This window comes from Peromyscus maniculatus, chromosome 7 (genome assembly GCF_049852395.1).
Source record: "Peromyscus maniculatus bairdii isolate BWxNUB_F1_BW_parent chromosome 7, HU_Pman_BW_mat_3.1, whole genome shotgun sequence".
NCBI classification, from domain to species: Eukaryota; Metazoa; Chordata; class Mammalia; order Rodentia; family Cricetidae; genus Peromyscus; species Peromyscus maniculatus.
Window position 1 is genome coordinate 51,575,795 of NC_134858.1, and position 15,942 is coordinate 51,591,736.

At 43.9% G+C, this 15,942-nt stretch overlaps 1 protein-coding gene across 7 annotated transcripts in view; it reads right to left on the minus strand.

The window, feature by feature from the left end:
• Positions 1–9,652, minus strand: part of Dmxl2 (Dmx like 2) — a 132,458-nt gene extending 122,806 nt beyond the window's left edge. For 6 of the 7 annotated variants that reach the window (XM_042280955.2, XM_042280953.2, XM_042280954.2 and 3 more), the window contains exon 1: positions 7,541–7,794. In XM_042280955.2, coding sequence (XP_042136889.2) covers positions 7,541–7,627 — 87 coding nt within the window. In that variant the 5' untranslated portion in view covers positions 7,628–7,794. Of the gene's footprint in view, positions 1–7,540; positions 7,795–9,273 lie in introns of those variants that run through there. The other variant, XM_076576291.1, reaches the window with a different exon arrangement.
• Between the last annotated feature and the right edge of the window lie 6,290 nt (positions 9,653–15,942).

A 15,942-nucleotide genomic window follows, 5' to 3' on the forward strand; every position in this document is an offset into this window, starting at 1 on the left:
CCGAGTTTCCGGGAAGCTGCTAATCTTCCCACCTAAGCAGAAAAGCAAGTTAACAATCTACACAGGGCCCAGTGTGGTGGTTAAATTCCAGCACCCAAGAGGCAGAGGCAGGGGATCCCTACAGTTTTTGAAATACTGCCTATCAACTCAAACAAAAAGTTACAGTCCAAAGGGGCCAGCTTCTCTTGGAAAAGAAATCCCTTCTAAACCTTTCTGTCTTCCTCTTCACTCTATGTATAGGCAGTCAGATACATAAGGTGCCACACCTGTTAATAACCAGTCAGTGCAGGAGCATTTTTTTGTCTAACTCTCTGGTATTTCAGGCGAAAGTAACCTCTCATTCCTCCTGAGTCCCCACAAGAAGTGCCTAATAATAATAATAATAAGTGCCTAATAATGCCATATAGCTGGTCAGCTGTAGGTATGTACTTAATTCTCCTACTAGATATCTAAGTTCTACACTTCTCTGGTTGTCTCCCTTGAGTCAGAGTATTGCCCTTTGGGGTTTTTTAATCTCCACAGAGTCTAGCACATCAATACATTCAACAAACATGCTAAATGTATAAGCAGGTTGATCATTATGGTGTTGCCATAGTTCTAAAACTACAATGTTACTCTGCAGTAGAGTTAAAACATATCTAACTGCTAGAAAAGAGGGAATGTAACACTAGATAGTTTTTTGTTTTTAATTTATTTTTGTGAGTACGGGGTTTGGGCTGTATATATGTCTGTGCACCATCTGCATCCCTGGGGCTGGTACTGCAGTTATAGACAGCTGTGAGCTGCTAGAGAGGTGCCAGAATTGAACCTGGGTCTTCAGAAGAACAGTCTATGGGCTTAACTGATAAGCAAGCTCTCCAGTCCCTATCGTCTAATTCTTAAAGGAACAGTTTTTCATCCAGACCAACCTTTTAGTGGTATATTAATTTAAAAAAATTTAATATTTTTCTTTTAAAGATTTATTTATTTAATGTAATGTAGATGACTGAACACCGGCGGGTTCCTGGCGTGTGCGTTTGACCAGCAGTATGGCGGAAATGAGGCATCTGCCAGCGGCACATTACGCTGTGTGGTAGATTTATTCTTTACTAGTATTAAAAAAAAAAAAAGGTTTCTGGGCTACACGCTGCTTTGATAAAAGCTTAGACCCACTATTTCTGAGACTTGATGATTCCCAGAGCTGGCGGAAAACGTACCACCGCCATGTTGGAAAGCTGAAGTGGGCGGAGCCAGCAGTCACAGAGCCGTTTCAGTCTTAGAATGGTACAGTTTAAAGCAATAGGCTCAAGGTAATATAAAACATAAGTCACGTAAAGATGGCTACCACACAGAGAATCTGGATTATGTTCTCTTTGATATTCATAACTGAAGAAAAACATTTGATTGCAAAAGCTGTTGAGTTATGCCAAAATGTATATTTTAAAGGTACCTTGACTTCAAAATTTGGATTTAAGGATATGTTGCTTTGGAAAAGAGGTTCTGCTTTTGTTTCCACAGAAAGCCAGAGGCTGTGGATTTGTTCCAGATTAAGATACATCAGGTTTCACCAGCCAAGACCCCCTGAAAGGTCTCCGATGACACCATGGCCCAGATGATCCAACATCCAGAGCGGTTTCAAGGCAACTGGTTCACACAGTACAGCCTCACGGACTACCCCATAGGCCTAAAGTTTTCTTTGCGTCCCCATAAGATACAGCGCCCCCCTCCAGCAGGAAGTAGTAAGAGATGCTACGCCCAAATTCCCAAATATACCAAGCTGGCTTTAGAGGTGGAATTGGCTCACTCCCCCTCTAAACCCAGACATATTGCTTTAAAAAAAAATGGTTAAGAGATTCTTGTGTCCCAAATCAGAAGAGCCCTCTGTTGTGGGACAGAGAAAAACCAATATTTTTATTTAAAATAGGTTGATTATAAATGTGATCTCTTTCTAAAAAAGAAAAGGGGATATGATATAGATATATAGGAGGATATAGAGATGATAAGATAAAAGGATAGATTAATCAACCTACTTTTAAATAACAACTTGTTTAAAATGTTTTACATTGGTATAGATTTTAGTTTATGCTTAAAATGTTTTACATTGGTATAAATTTTAGTTTATTGATACAAGCTTGAGGTTAATTTTGTTGTACTGTATATATATATTTCTATTCTTGTTTGAGGTATTATGTTTATGTAACTCATTTAAAATTGTAATGGATAATTAAAAATAGGTTAATAATTAGTCATTTATGATAATCATATTTGTAACCATGTTAGTTAAGTCTTCTAGGTATACATAGATATATTTCAGATAGATAGGTAATCTTCAAACACTTCATAGACCTAGAGAATATGGCATTTAAATAACTTAGAATTCTGTTGACATGAGACACAATTGCTCCTGGCTGCACCAATTTGATCCCTAGAGAATGTTGGGCTTCTAAGACATTTCCATTTGGAAGTTTGTCTTCTTGGCACAAAATGGCCTACTGGACAAAGAACTGTCCTTGCCTTGACGGCTGACAGTACGAATGCAATGCTGTCCTTCCTGGACAAGCGGGACACAAGGAAAGCGACCACTGTACTCTGCCAAGACAGGGTGAGATGGTCTTTCAGAATTCCTGCTTCTGAAGATGGTCTGTCAGATACTCTAGGCCTGTAGCCAATTTGAATGCACCAATAATGCTGAGAAACATTGGGTGACTGTCCAGGCTGCCAGCTGTCTTGGTCTACTCTTGCAAGATTCCCGAAAGTTGCTTGCATCCATCTACCATTTCTCAGGTACCATTATCTTCCTTCTCAGGTCTTTGATGTGGTTGAAGACTAGATAGTTATGATTTCCTCGGTTATGATAAAAGATAAGTTAGATATAAAACCTTAAACTCACAAATATAAGATAGATAGGACATCTTCTTTAATATTGTAACTGTAATTCTTGCTTGATAATTGTTTTGTTATGTGTGGTTTTGCTATGTTAGAGTTAAAACCTTCCTTTTTAAAAAAAGAAGAAAAGGGGAAGTGCTGTGGATATTACTCTATGTAAATAAAACACTGATGGCCAGTGACCAGGCAGGAAGTATAGGTGAGACAAAGAGAGAGGAGAACTGGGGAAACAGGAAGAAAGAGGGGAGAGACACTGCAGCCACCGCCAGGAGAAGAGCATGTAAAGAAGCCGGTAAGCCACCAGCCACGTGGCAAGCTATAGATTTATAAAAATGGGTTAATTTAAGATATAAGAACAGTTAACAAGAAGCCTGCCACGGCCATACAGTTTATAAGTGATACAAGCGTCTGAGTGATTATTTTATAAGTGGATTGTGGGACTGCGGGGCGGGAGTTCCAGGGGAGGAACCTGGAGAGAAGCTCTCCAGCAACACTAAGCTAGACAGCAAGACCCTGTCTCAAGAAAACAACATCAAAAGGCTATGAATAACATTTGTAGATTATATTTTTCAACATTCTAAGGGTATTTGCTACTTAATGAAGCCCTGTGGCTGACAAGAAAAACTGTCTACATGAAGAAAACTTGCTTGATTTTCAGCCTTGGTATTACTCCATCTTTGGCTTTTGTTGTTCTTGCCTCTAGAGAGCCCGAATACTAACCTTCCCTTCCCAAACTACACATGTTCTTGTCTATCTGCCCATTTGTACTCATGTTCATGTTTAATCTACCAATATATTATAAACTCCTTAAGAACTGAAATGACTAATTTTGCAAACTTGTATCAAGGTGTTAAATTCATGAGGCTGAAATAACATCAATAGCTCTATACATCTAAAAAATACACATAGGACTCTCTAAGGACAGATAGCAAAATTTTAAAACTATATTAATAAGCATCATTTATTACCATTATTTTAATAATTTAATATTTAGAGAAGAGCTATTTTCAATAGTAAACAATAAATGAGATATATATAATTTTAAAAAACCCTCAAATCATTCGCTTATCTCAAGACAACATAAATAAATACAATAAAGCACAGACATGGTAGAACACCTTTGGACGACCCAGGATCTAACTTATTTCAGAATAACTGTTTCTAAAACTTAGATATTACACTAAAAAGAACAGACTGATATAAAGGTGATGCTTTAAAAATGACATACAAAAATACAAAAATGTCATTTTAAAATGGTATTTACAAAGTCACAATTGAATGGTGAAAGAAAAAAGAAAGCTGCTGTGGACTGACAGAACACAAATGGAAACCATTCGTCGCCAATGGCTCGGCACGCATCACTCGGAACACCCACTACCAACTGCACCACCGTGTCCGCGCTGGGACGTGACAACATCACTAAGCAACCACTTAAAGCCCAGCCAACCAAGCCCCCCACTACGTGTACTGAAATACACAGAACAGTGTTTTCCCATTGTTACCATGTCATAAGTGTTGAAAATCTTCTTAGAACAATTCTAGTCTTCTAATTTTTTATTTTATCGATTCCAAGTATATTATCTACTCTATTTTGAAAAGGTCCCCAAGGTTCAGAGCAGGCTCTCTGTTAAAAAGGCTTCTGAGAAAAGCCCATCAAATGAAGAGTCACAAGACTCATTCCAGCCATGCCTAACCCCCCTTTAGTCACCTAATCCAGAACTGAAGGCTTTTCTATCAGACTCTTATGAACTCAACGGATACGCTCTATGTAAAGAGACCTCACTTTCTGTCATTTTATTTTTACTATATACAGTTATTTAAGGTATTTGTTAGTTGATTTTAGAGTGCTTGAAAACATTTTATTATTGCATCTTTAAGCAAGTATGTTTTCATAATGCCCAGAAGATCATTTCTAGTTCACAGCAAGACAACTGGAGCATGGCATGTATAATTAAAATACTAAAAGGAAAGGTGTGCAAAACAGATCTGTATTTGCACTTGGCAAAGGGTCAAAATAACACTGTCACAGACAGCCATCCTAAACCAAATAAATGTTCAGTTTTGTTTAGAAGCTAATAAGCAAGGCTGTCCCGATGAACATTAATATGTAGTCTACAGGGCTGGAGAGGACTTGAGTTCCTTACCAGCAGCCATGCCAGGTGGCTCACAACTACCTGTAACTGCGGCTCCAGGGGATCTGACACCTCTAGCCTCCAAGGGCACCTGCACAGACACACACACACACACACACACACACACACACACACACACACACACACAATTTAAAACTATATATATATATTTGTGGGGGGGGGGGGGGTTCGAGACAGGGTTTCTCTGTGTAGCTTTGGTGCCTGTCCTGAATCTCATGCTGAAAACCAGGTTGGCCTTGAACTCACAGAGATCCGCCTGCCTCTGCCTCCCGAGTGCTGGGATTAAAGGTGTGCATTACCACCGCCTGGCAAAGGTCGGCTTTTTTTATTTTTTTTATTTTTTTATTTTTGGAGCTGAGGATTGAACCCAGGGCCTTGTGCTTGCTAGGCAAGTGCTCTACCACTGAGCTAAATCCCCAACCCCATAAATATTTTTTTAAACATAGGCTACAGTAAGATCACTGTCACAGGGGGGCAATGTGAGAAGTGTACAGAGTCAAACAAAGTGAAACATGGCAGGACATCTGATGAGGATTCCTTAACGTGACTATTAGGAACAACTTTATATTCTCAAAAAAATTACCCTAGCAGCCATGAGAAAAAGAACTGAAAGACTGAGCTGAGTATAAGGAATCGCACTTGGAAGCTTTCTTACAAACACAAGGTTCTCCAACAAGGTGTTGACTACAGACATGCCAAGGGGTAAATCTGAAAGACATTACACCATTAGCTTTGGTGACGGGATAAATTAAAGTGGGAACTATGGCAGCACTGGGAGGCAGAGGCAGGTAGATCTCTGTGAGTTCAAGACCAGCCTGGGCTATAGAGTGAGTTCCAGGACAGGCACCAAAGCTACACAGAGAAACCCTGTCTCGAAACACCAAAAAGACATGGACTCCTACCTCTACCACCTAAGTTCTAGATTACAGGTGTATGTACCACCACACCCAGCTAATGCTTCACTTTAGATGGACACAGTAAACTACCATCACCCCATGGAGGGGAAATACCCATAATCAAAAGTCCAGATTTACTTCTTAATGAAGGAAACCCATTCTTCTGATTCTAAGGGTCTTCCTCCTTCTCTACACAATAAGAGACACAAAGGTATTTTTTTCCCTCTATTCTCCAAACAGTCTCCACACACTTAAAGACCAATCTCCATTCTATTGGGTTTGCTTTTTTTTTTCCTTTTAACAATTTTCACTGTGGGGGAGGGGCACACATGAGTGCCATGGCGAGCATACAGAGGTCAGAGGGCAACCTGCAATGAGTATATTCTCTCCTTCTACCATACGAGCCACAGGGGAATTGAATTCAGGTCTTTGGGTTTGGTAGCAGGCACCTTTACCCAGAGAGTCATCTCACAGAGCCCTATATAAATCACATGTGCATCAAACACACTACCACTGGTAGTGATAGACCAGTATGTCAAACGACCCTGTTTTTTAAAGGATTCTTTCAAAGCTGGAACAAAGCTGAGCTGACTACCTATAAAAATTAATAAGGCCAAAAAGCGACCTTGCCGGGTTATTTTTAATGAATCAGAAAACATTAAAAACAGATAAAGTGTTCCAGAATGCACTGCTACATAATGATTCTGCAGTTTTGCTGTATTTTTTTTCAGCAGTTTTAAAAACATGCTGCTGTAAGGTAGACATCAGATCAAATAGTTCCCGTTGTCCAAAAGGCGGATTACTAAGCAATATCCAATTTTATTATGCATAATGATTATCAATATGTACTTAATAGAGGTCTCACTAATGCAATCCCTTCAAAGAAGGACCGTGTATAAATTTAATTTTAAAAAACTCATATTAATCCATATGAGTCTTATAAAACAATCTCTATGAGAGCTTGATTTTAATAACCTATTCTCAAAAAAAGGACTGATGATCCTATCTAGTTGAGAAACAAGTCTATGTCGTGTAGGTAGGTACTAGTTTCCAAAGCGTTATGTTTACATACATCTTTATCACACTCCCAAGAAAAAGTCAAAAAATGTATACATTATTTCATGTTTTTTTTTTTTTAAAAAAAGGAACTACCTTGCAAAGATTAAGGTATTACCTAAAAGAATTACCAAAACAGAACGCTAGATAAGATAGGCCACTCCTGGAAAGGTGATTTCCATCCTAACTCTTTGAGAATAGAGCGAATTTTTCTATTCCCTTGTGCTAAGAGAATATTCTGCCTTGGGAGACACAGAGGGCGCGTTTAAAGCCGCAGGCTGGTCGGGAAGCCAGGGCGCAGCGTCGCCTCCACACCCCACCACGTCCCACACCAAGACCGTTCGCTGCCAGCCGGGAGCAGGTGGAACCCGCCCCGGGCTTCGGCCGCTGCAACTACCTCCCTGCACCGCAGACCCGGGGACTGCCCCGAACCTTCCAGCTCTGCCACCGGCGCGCTCACGGGGCGGACGAGGGCGGTGATTCCTCACCCTTCCCCATCCAGCCCAGAGCCGAGGGGGCGTGGGTGGGCCCGCCGCTCGCAGCCCTACGGGAGGCCCCGGCCCTGCTCACCGTGAAGGGGACGTCCCCGACGCTGCCCACGGAATAGCAGTTGTCTCCAGGGTTGACAGCCCCGGTGAGGACCTGATGCAGATGCATCTCCGGATCCCGGCTGGACCGAGCTCTGGGACAGAGGAGGACGAGCCCCGCGCCCCGCCGCAGCCGCTTCCTGTGCGCCCTCGGGACTCAGAGCCCCGCTCGCCTGTCGCCTGACGGACGCCGCCCGGCCATGGGAGGCTCCGGCCGCCGCCGCCGCTGCCGCCGCCGCCGCCGCCGCCGCCGCCCGACCGCCGCTCCGCTGCGGAAATGCCCGGATGCTCCCACGGCCTGCCGCACCGGCGCACAGTGCGGGCGCAGGGCCGCGGCGCGTGCGAGGCGGGGGCGCCGCCTGGGAGCGCGCAAGCGGGCCGCGTGCGGGCCGTCACGCCGCGCGCGCAAGGGAGAGGCCGGCGCACGCCCGGCGCGGGGACGCGGCGCGGAGGGGAGAAGGACGCTCACTCGCAGCCGCGCGCTCGGCGCCGCGCGTGCGCGCGCCAGCGTCTCCAGGGCAACTGCGCGCGCCGCGTCGCGCGGACCCTCCGAGCCGGTTGCGCGCGCAGTCGTGCGGGAGTTCCCGGGGAGCCCGGGGGCCCAGACGGCCGGGGGCGGGGCCTGGGCGGCAGGTCTGTTTTGCAGCGTGTTTAAGCTCCTCTCCAGGGCAGTGCGTGATGGTCAGCGCCACTGACCTCAGGGGAAGGACACTGTCATCACTGGGAAATCCCATGAGCTCAGGGTCCTTCTGTCTGTTTTAAAGTATCCGGCATCTTACAACCTTTGGGGGAAGCTGAACTCCCCCGACAGAAAATTGTTTTGCTCACACTCTTTCTCACGCGTCCCCCTAGAGACCGGTGATTCCTCTAGATAGTTTCCCCCTGTGAGTGACGTCATGAAGTCTCAAAATCGCCTGCTTTTCCAGACTGTCGGCTAAATTGAAATCAGATCCCTGCTCCAGGTCAATTCATTGCGAATTTTTTAGTTGAGACTACAGAGAAGGAACAAGGGCTAATGAGGAAAAATTTTAAACCCAGACAAGCACCAAAAGTGTCACGACAGATACAAAAATCGATGAGGCCACAAAAGAGGAAGAGCAGTGTGTTGACTAAGGGGCTGGAAGGAGCCCTTTGAGGACATAGCCTAACTAGACACTGGATACAATTTTGACAGGCTACGGGGCAGCTAGAAATACCGCATTACAATAGAGAAATTAGCGGGAACTAGAAAGTAAAATGGCTGGGGGGAGTTAGAGGCATTAAACTTGTTTAATGCTTGAGGCAGGTGGTACTATATACCAGTTATGGAAAGGATATGATAGTTAATAAGAAATAAAGGCACCCAGGGGGGTCTTTGCCCAGATTTCGTTCCGCATTTTCTGAAGGCTATCAGCTACTTCTGAGCTGAAATTTATAATCAGAGCTGCCTTGGGAACGTTACTGTGCAGCACATCCAAGCGTTAAGCCGAAGGCGGGGGAGAATGGAAGCAGATTTGGCACGGTTGGTTACTGTTCCGTGAAAAGCAGCAGAAGTAATCAACTAATTCCCAACGACCTAAGGCATATCCCTTTTCATTTTGCGGCATAAACACCCAGACTAACATCTCGAAGTCACCCCCCACCTCCACCCATCCGTTTCTTTTTGAGGTTCACGATCCATGCCCCTCCTCAGCTGCCCAGCCCTCTTGCCATTGTTCCACCCTCGACTCTTCTCACCTAACTACCAGAGTTGCCTCCCATCTGCTGTCCTCAGTACATTTGCGCTCCAATCCATCCAGAGAAACCTTTTTCCGTTAGCTTTGTTTGCGAGTGCTGGGAATCAGACCCAGGGCCTGGCACCCACTAGGAGAGCTACATACGCCACCAGCCCAGAGAAATTTCCTCTGCTTACAATCTAGTAGCTCCCATTCTCGATGACTTAAAGTCCACATTGCTTAGCTTGTCTGACAATCCCATTCAATCTGGCGATGCCTAATCTTCCTCAGGTTGTTCTATTACCCAGTAATCTCCAGCCCCTCTGAATTAATGCTCTCTCTCTAGAGCACCCTAGGTTTTGTGGGGGGTTTATTGTTGCTGTTTTCATGTTGTTGCTTTCAAGGGACTTTGCTCATGCCCTTTGTACTCTCTGGAATGCCTCCCTCCCCTTGTCAACGTGACAAACCATATTATAACTCAGATGTCACCTTGACAACCTCCCAAATACCTCAAGACTTCCTCCTCTGACACACACACACCACAATCGTGTTTGTTTATGCTGTATGCTGGTTTACTAGATTCCATGGACATTTCAAGTCAATGTCGGTATTTAATTTCCCTTAGAACTAGAATTGTGGTATTTTATTTGCTGATATATAAGAGTTAAAGATAAATAACCCGCAGCCAGCCAGGTGTGGTAGCACAGAGTTAGAATTCCCAGCACTACGGAGCCTGAGGCAGTAGTACTGCTTTAAGTTCAAGGCTAGCCTGAGCTACATAGTAAATTAAGGTCAATCTAGAATATATACCCAGATCCTGCCTCAAAAAAAAAATCCTTATACTAAATTTGTCATTTCTGTCTTTTTTTTTATTTCTATCTTTTTACACTTTGTACAATTTGCTGAATTCTGGAAAATCGTTGATTCTGTGTATTTAGTGATAGACAGCTGACCATGAATAAAGATAGAAAGATACATGGCTAAAGAGAAACACATTAAAGATATAACAGATAGTAAAACAACAAGTGATCATAATCAATAAGTCCCACATTACACATGAATAACCACAGAAATATATACTAGTGTTGGACCTAAGTCATAGTGACTTCCTCCATTGCACATAACAGTTAAATACCATAAATTCCTGTCTAAGGAAGTTTAATTCCTACAGTTATTAAAGATTCCTACCAGGCAGTACAGGTACATGCCTTTAATCCCAGCACTGGGGGAGGTAGGGGCAGAAGTAGCCAGCTTGATCTACAGAGAGGATGCCAGGAGAGCCAGGGCTACAGAGAAAAATTCTGTTTAAAAAAGAAAAAATCAGTAACTACTAGGAAGGAAAAAAACAGCAAAGTAATCTGAAGCAATTCTAACACTATATTCATAAACAAAGGCGAATGTTTTATCAAATGTCAAATAATAGAAGAAAAACTGGAGGGTGTGTTACAGCAGTCAGTGTTTTAGAAGAACAGCTACTTAGCAACAGTATCTCTAAGTGTCAGAAGGCGTTTTAGCTAGGTGTGTCAGCTCACTCTGGCAATCCCAGCACTCAGGAAGCTGGGGCAAACGGATCACTGTGGGACATTATCTCCAAACAGCAAACACTCACAACGAAAGAAAGAGTGTTTTTGTTGTTGTTGTTGTTTTATTTTTTTGTTTTGTTTTGTTTTGTTTTGGCATTGCCATTATGTATATGATGGTATTTTTTTTGTCTTCTTTTTTTTTTCCTTTAATTTTATTTTACAATACCATTCAGTTCTACATATCAGCCACGGGTTCCCCTGTTCTTCCCCCTCCCACCCCCTCCCCTTACTCCCAGCCCTCCCCCCATTCCCACCTCCTCCAGGGCAAAGCCTCCCCCGAGGACTGAGATCAACCTGGTAGACTCAGTCCAGGCAGGTCCAGTCCCCTCCTCCCAGATTGAGCCAAGCGTCCCTGCAGAAGCTCCAGGTTTCAAAGAGAAAGAGCGTTTTAAAGCCTGAAAACGATGCTTCAGGGGTAACTCAGCCAAGCCAGTAAAGAGCTTGCCTTGAAAATGTGCGGATTTGAGTTCAATCCCCAGAATGCAGGTTTAAAAAAAAAAAAAAAAAAAAAAAAAGCAGGATGGTGGTGGTGCACGCCTTTAATCCCAGCACTTGGGAGGTGGAGACAGGCAGATCTCTGTGAGTTCAAGGCTAGCCTGGGCTACCAAGTGAGTTCCAGGAAAGGCGCAAAGCTACACAGAGAAAAAAAAAAGGGCAGGTGTGGTGGTACATGCTTGTAATTCCTGCAAGGAGGGTGGGGAGGTAGAGCTGGACAGATCCCTGGAATTCCCTGTCCAGCCAGTGAAAGACCTTGTCTGGAAAAAAAACAAGATGTCAGGCTCCTAAAGAGCCAAGGTGGACACACACACACACACACACACACACACACACACACACACACACACGCGCACACACATGCACGCACGCTGGAACCCATTGTTAATACGAGATTCTGGATGAATCTTCACTGCATTAGGCAGTTGAGACAAACCCACCATGGAATGAATCATCCTAAGACTGACTGAAGGATTACTGATTCTGCATCACTTAAGTATTTCACAGCTGGTTCCTGTTTTGTCGCATTCCCTGACATTTTGATCCATTCACACAACTGTGAAGCAGAGCTCTTCCTCATTCTCACTGTATCAACTCAAAAATCTAAAGCCAACCTCCACCTTTCCCGTCTCCCCTGGAGAGTCCTTAAATCACCCCTTAATAACTATGTCTCAGATTGCAGTCGGCAAGTTAAGTCTCCTAAAATTGTAGCCAAGCCTCTTATTGTCCAATCTGGCCACCCCTAAACTCACCTTCAACTAACAGTTTCTTCGATAGTTCACTCTTTCATTTCTTCTTTCTCCATCTACTCTTTTTTACATGGACCTAAAAATAAACAAGTTTTTTTTTCTCCTGATTTGGAAATACCTGTCTTGCTAGGTAGACTAGGCAGTCCTCAAACTAACGAAGAGCTACCTGAGAATGAGGAGATTAAAGCTCCTTTAAATTAACGTAACATGTGACTCAAGAGTTAGCTCAGTGGTGAAGAGCACTGGCTGCTCTTCCAGATGACTTGGGTTTGATTCCCAGCACCCCCATGGCAGCTCACCACTGTCTGTAACTTCCAATCCAGGGGATGCAATGGCGCCCTCTTCTGGCTTCTGTAGGCACCAGGCATGCCTGTGGTGCACAGACACACATGTAAGCAAAACACACAAGTAAAATAAATTTTTAAAAATAAATGAACAAAACAAGAAAACACAATTGTAAGGTAAGTGCCTCATGTCCACAGGTTTCACGTGCTTTTGGGGCAGAGTCTCAGGCAGCCTGTGCTGGCCTCCAGCTCAGTCTGTAATTTGAACTGAACTTGACTCCTGATTCTTCTGCTTGCCCCTCTCCAGTGCTGGGATTACTGGCAGGCACCACCACCACTACCACTACCACTACCACTACCAGCTCTACAGGTTTTGATAGTAAATACCTTAGCGTTGGATTTGATAGCACATTAAGTATCAGCGGGACTTAGCTTTCCAGCAGTAATCACAAAACCAACGCCAAAATGTAGTGGCCAAGAATAACAGTGAACAGTATCTCAGTGTCTGTGGGTAAAGAATTCGGTTCTAGCTTAGGTGGGAGGTTCGGGTTCAAATGCAGTCCAAATGTCAGCTTAATAGGAAATAAAAGAAGCTTGATACACAAAGCCTGCAAATGACTTGATTACGTTTCTATAAAATTTTTACAGAAGATAAATTGATATCAAGGTCAAAAGATCAAGGTAGACCCTGTAATGGCTTTTATACTGTAACCTAAGAAATCATACCATCGGGACTGAGAATATGACTCAGTTGGTAGAATATTAGCTTAGCATGCATGAACCTTTGATTCCTGAGTATCACAAAACCCATGGTGGTGGCATACTCCTGTGACTGCAGTACTTAGGAGGGAGAGGCAGGAGAATTGGGAGTTCTAGAAAAGGGGGTGGGGGGGGCACAAGTATAAGAGGAGAGAACAAAAAACAAATATCTGAGGGAGGGGGCAGACGGGCTAAAGAGATGGCTCCAATGTTAAGAGTACTTGCTGCTCTCCCAGAAGACTCAGGTTCAGTTCCCAGCATCTACATTATGGCTCGTTACTGTCTGTAACTAGTTCCAGGGCATTTGGCATCCAGTCTCCAAAAGCACTGGGCACACACTCGGTGTGTAGACAGGCAGTGCAGCCAAGTCAGCCAGGCACGTTTCAAAATAAATGTTTTTAAAAAGAGGAAATGGGCCAGTGAGATGGCCAAGCAGGTAAAGGACTTAAAGCCAAGCCTGACGACCCGAGTTCGATCCCCAGGACCCACAAGGTGGAAGGGGAGAACTAGCTCCCAACACACACACACACACACACACACACACACACACACACACACACGGAAAAAAAAAAAAGAAAAAAGGGGAAAAAAGAGGAAATGAGAAAAAACATCGTCCGGTGGAAGTGCTTACATTTGTTACGCTGTCGTAGAGTTATTGACTCGGTAACTGCACCTCAGACTTAGCCATTTAATTCGAACTTTAGGTCTTTGACTTTTTCCTCACACAAGGAAATTTCTAAACACTCCTCTTTGAAGTGGAGATGGTTCTTTATGAATTTCACAGGCAAGTAAACAGGGTGAGTTTTCATAGATTATTACTAGGCTATAAGAAGATTAATCATCTTTAGAAGATTGTAGAAAAGAATGGTGCAGTGTTTTTGTTTGTTTGTTTGTTTGTTTGTTTGTTTTTGCGAGCTACTTGCAATTATGCCATGTAAAGTAAGCCGGGTGAGTAGTGCACACCTATAGTTCCAGGACCCAGGAGGCAGAGGCAGGTCAGTCCTAAGTTATAGGCCAGCCAAGCTGTGAAGCAAGACCCTGTCTGAGAAAGCAAAAACAAAAGGACTCATTTCCTCTAAGGCTGCTCATTAGTGCCTTCATAAATTCTTCCTTCCTTTTCTTTTTCTTTCTCCTTTTTCTTTTGGAGACACGGTCTCTCTGCCTCGTCCGGGCTGTCCTAATACTCTATATGTAGACCAAGCTGGCCTCAGACTCAGAGATCTGCCTGCCCCTGCCTCTTGAGTGCTGGGATTTTTTAAAGGCATGGGGCCACCATTCCCAGCACATGAATTCATTCTAAATTAACACTTAAGTGGGAACTAATTTTTTAAATATTTTGTCATTTAATGGTTTCCTTTCAATACCTTTGCTCTCTAAAGCGCAGTCCCACCACACTGGGGTTGTGACTCTCTAAAGCACAGTCCCACCACACTGGGGTTGTGACTCTCTCAAGCGCAGTCCCACCACACTGGGGTTGTGACTCTCTAAAGCGCAGTCCCACCACACTGGGGTTGTGACTCTCTAAACTCTCAACCTCCCAGATGTGGTCACTTCCTCTCTCTAGAAACTCCCTCATCACCACACAAGTTGTCTAATTTCTGCTCTTCCTTACACAATGCTCTGAATCCAGGCCACCATCTCTGTAAAACTTCACCCTGGTGACTTAAGACTCTTTCATCATGCACTCTGTGATCCCCTTCCTTCTCTGTCTGGAGAGAGACTGCCTCAGTGGGACAACTGTCAGTTGTCTTCTCTGTTGTTTCCTTGCTCCTCAGCAGGAGCCAGTTTGTTTGCTTGGTTTGGGTTGGGTTGGGTTTTGGCCTTTGGTTTTTGGTTTGGTTTTTTGAGACCGACTTTCTCATCTGTGTAGCCCTGGCTGTCCTGGAACACTCTCTCTCGCTCTGTAGACCAGGCTGGCTTCGAACTCAGAGATCTGCCTGTCTCTGAATCCCAAGTGCTGAGATTAAAGGCATGCACCACCACTGCCTGGACAGGACCCCAGTTTTTATGTGAAAAATAGATTTGACAGAGAGAGAGAGAGAGAGAGAGAGAGAGAGAGAGAGAGAGAGAGAGAGAGAGAGAATTATGTTCTCCAGCCTGTCTTGTTGCTGTCTAGACCTGTGCCTAAGTTATGACAAATGAGCCAAAAACATAGCACTTTCTGGAAACTTTTCTTATAAAGCAGTTGTGCTGGCTAGTTTGATGTTGGAGGGTCCAGCCCACTGTGGACAGTGCCACCCCCTGGGCCCGTGTTCCGGGGATATATAAGACAGCAGGCTGAACAAGCCATGGAGAATAAACCAGTAAGCAGCGCTCCTCTACGGCATCTGTCTGTGTTCCTACCTTAAGTTCCTGCCCGACCTGCTGGACTGCAAGCTCCAAGCTGAAATAAACCCTTTCCTCCCCAAGATGCTTTTGGTCATGGTGTTTGATAACAGGAGTAGATGATAACAGTAGTGGAAAGCCAAACCAAGACAGCCGTTATGGTCCATTTCATCACTGCGTTCTTCCTTATTCTATCCTGTTTCCTTAAAACACAGATGTGATGATTGGAGCTCCACCCTGGACAATGAGGACAAGGAGCCAACCCTAGGGTGACAGAGTAGAGAAGTGAAAGTTTCAACTGAGTCCCTGATGACTGTGGAGAACACTAACCAGCTCTGGGCTACTACAACTGGGTTTTTTATTAATATTATTAATGTTAATATTATTATTATTACATTTCTTTATTTATTTGTGTGTGTGCACACATGTGTCAATGAGCAGGTGTGGAGAGGACAACTCTGGGGAGCCGGTTCTCTCCTTCCACCATGTGGGTCCC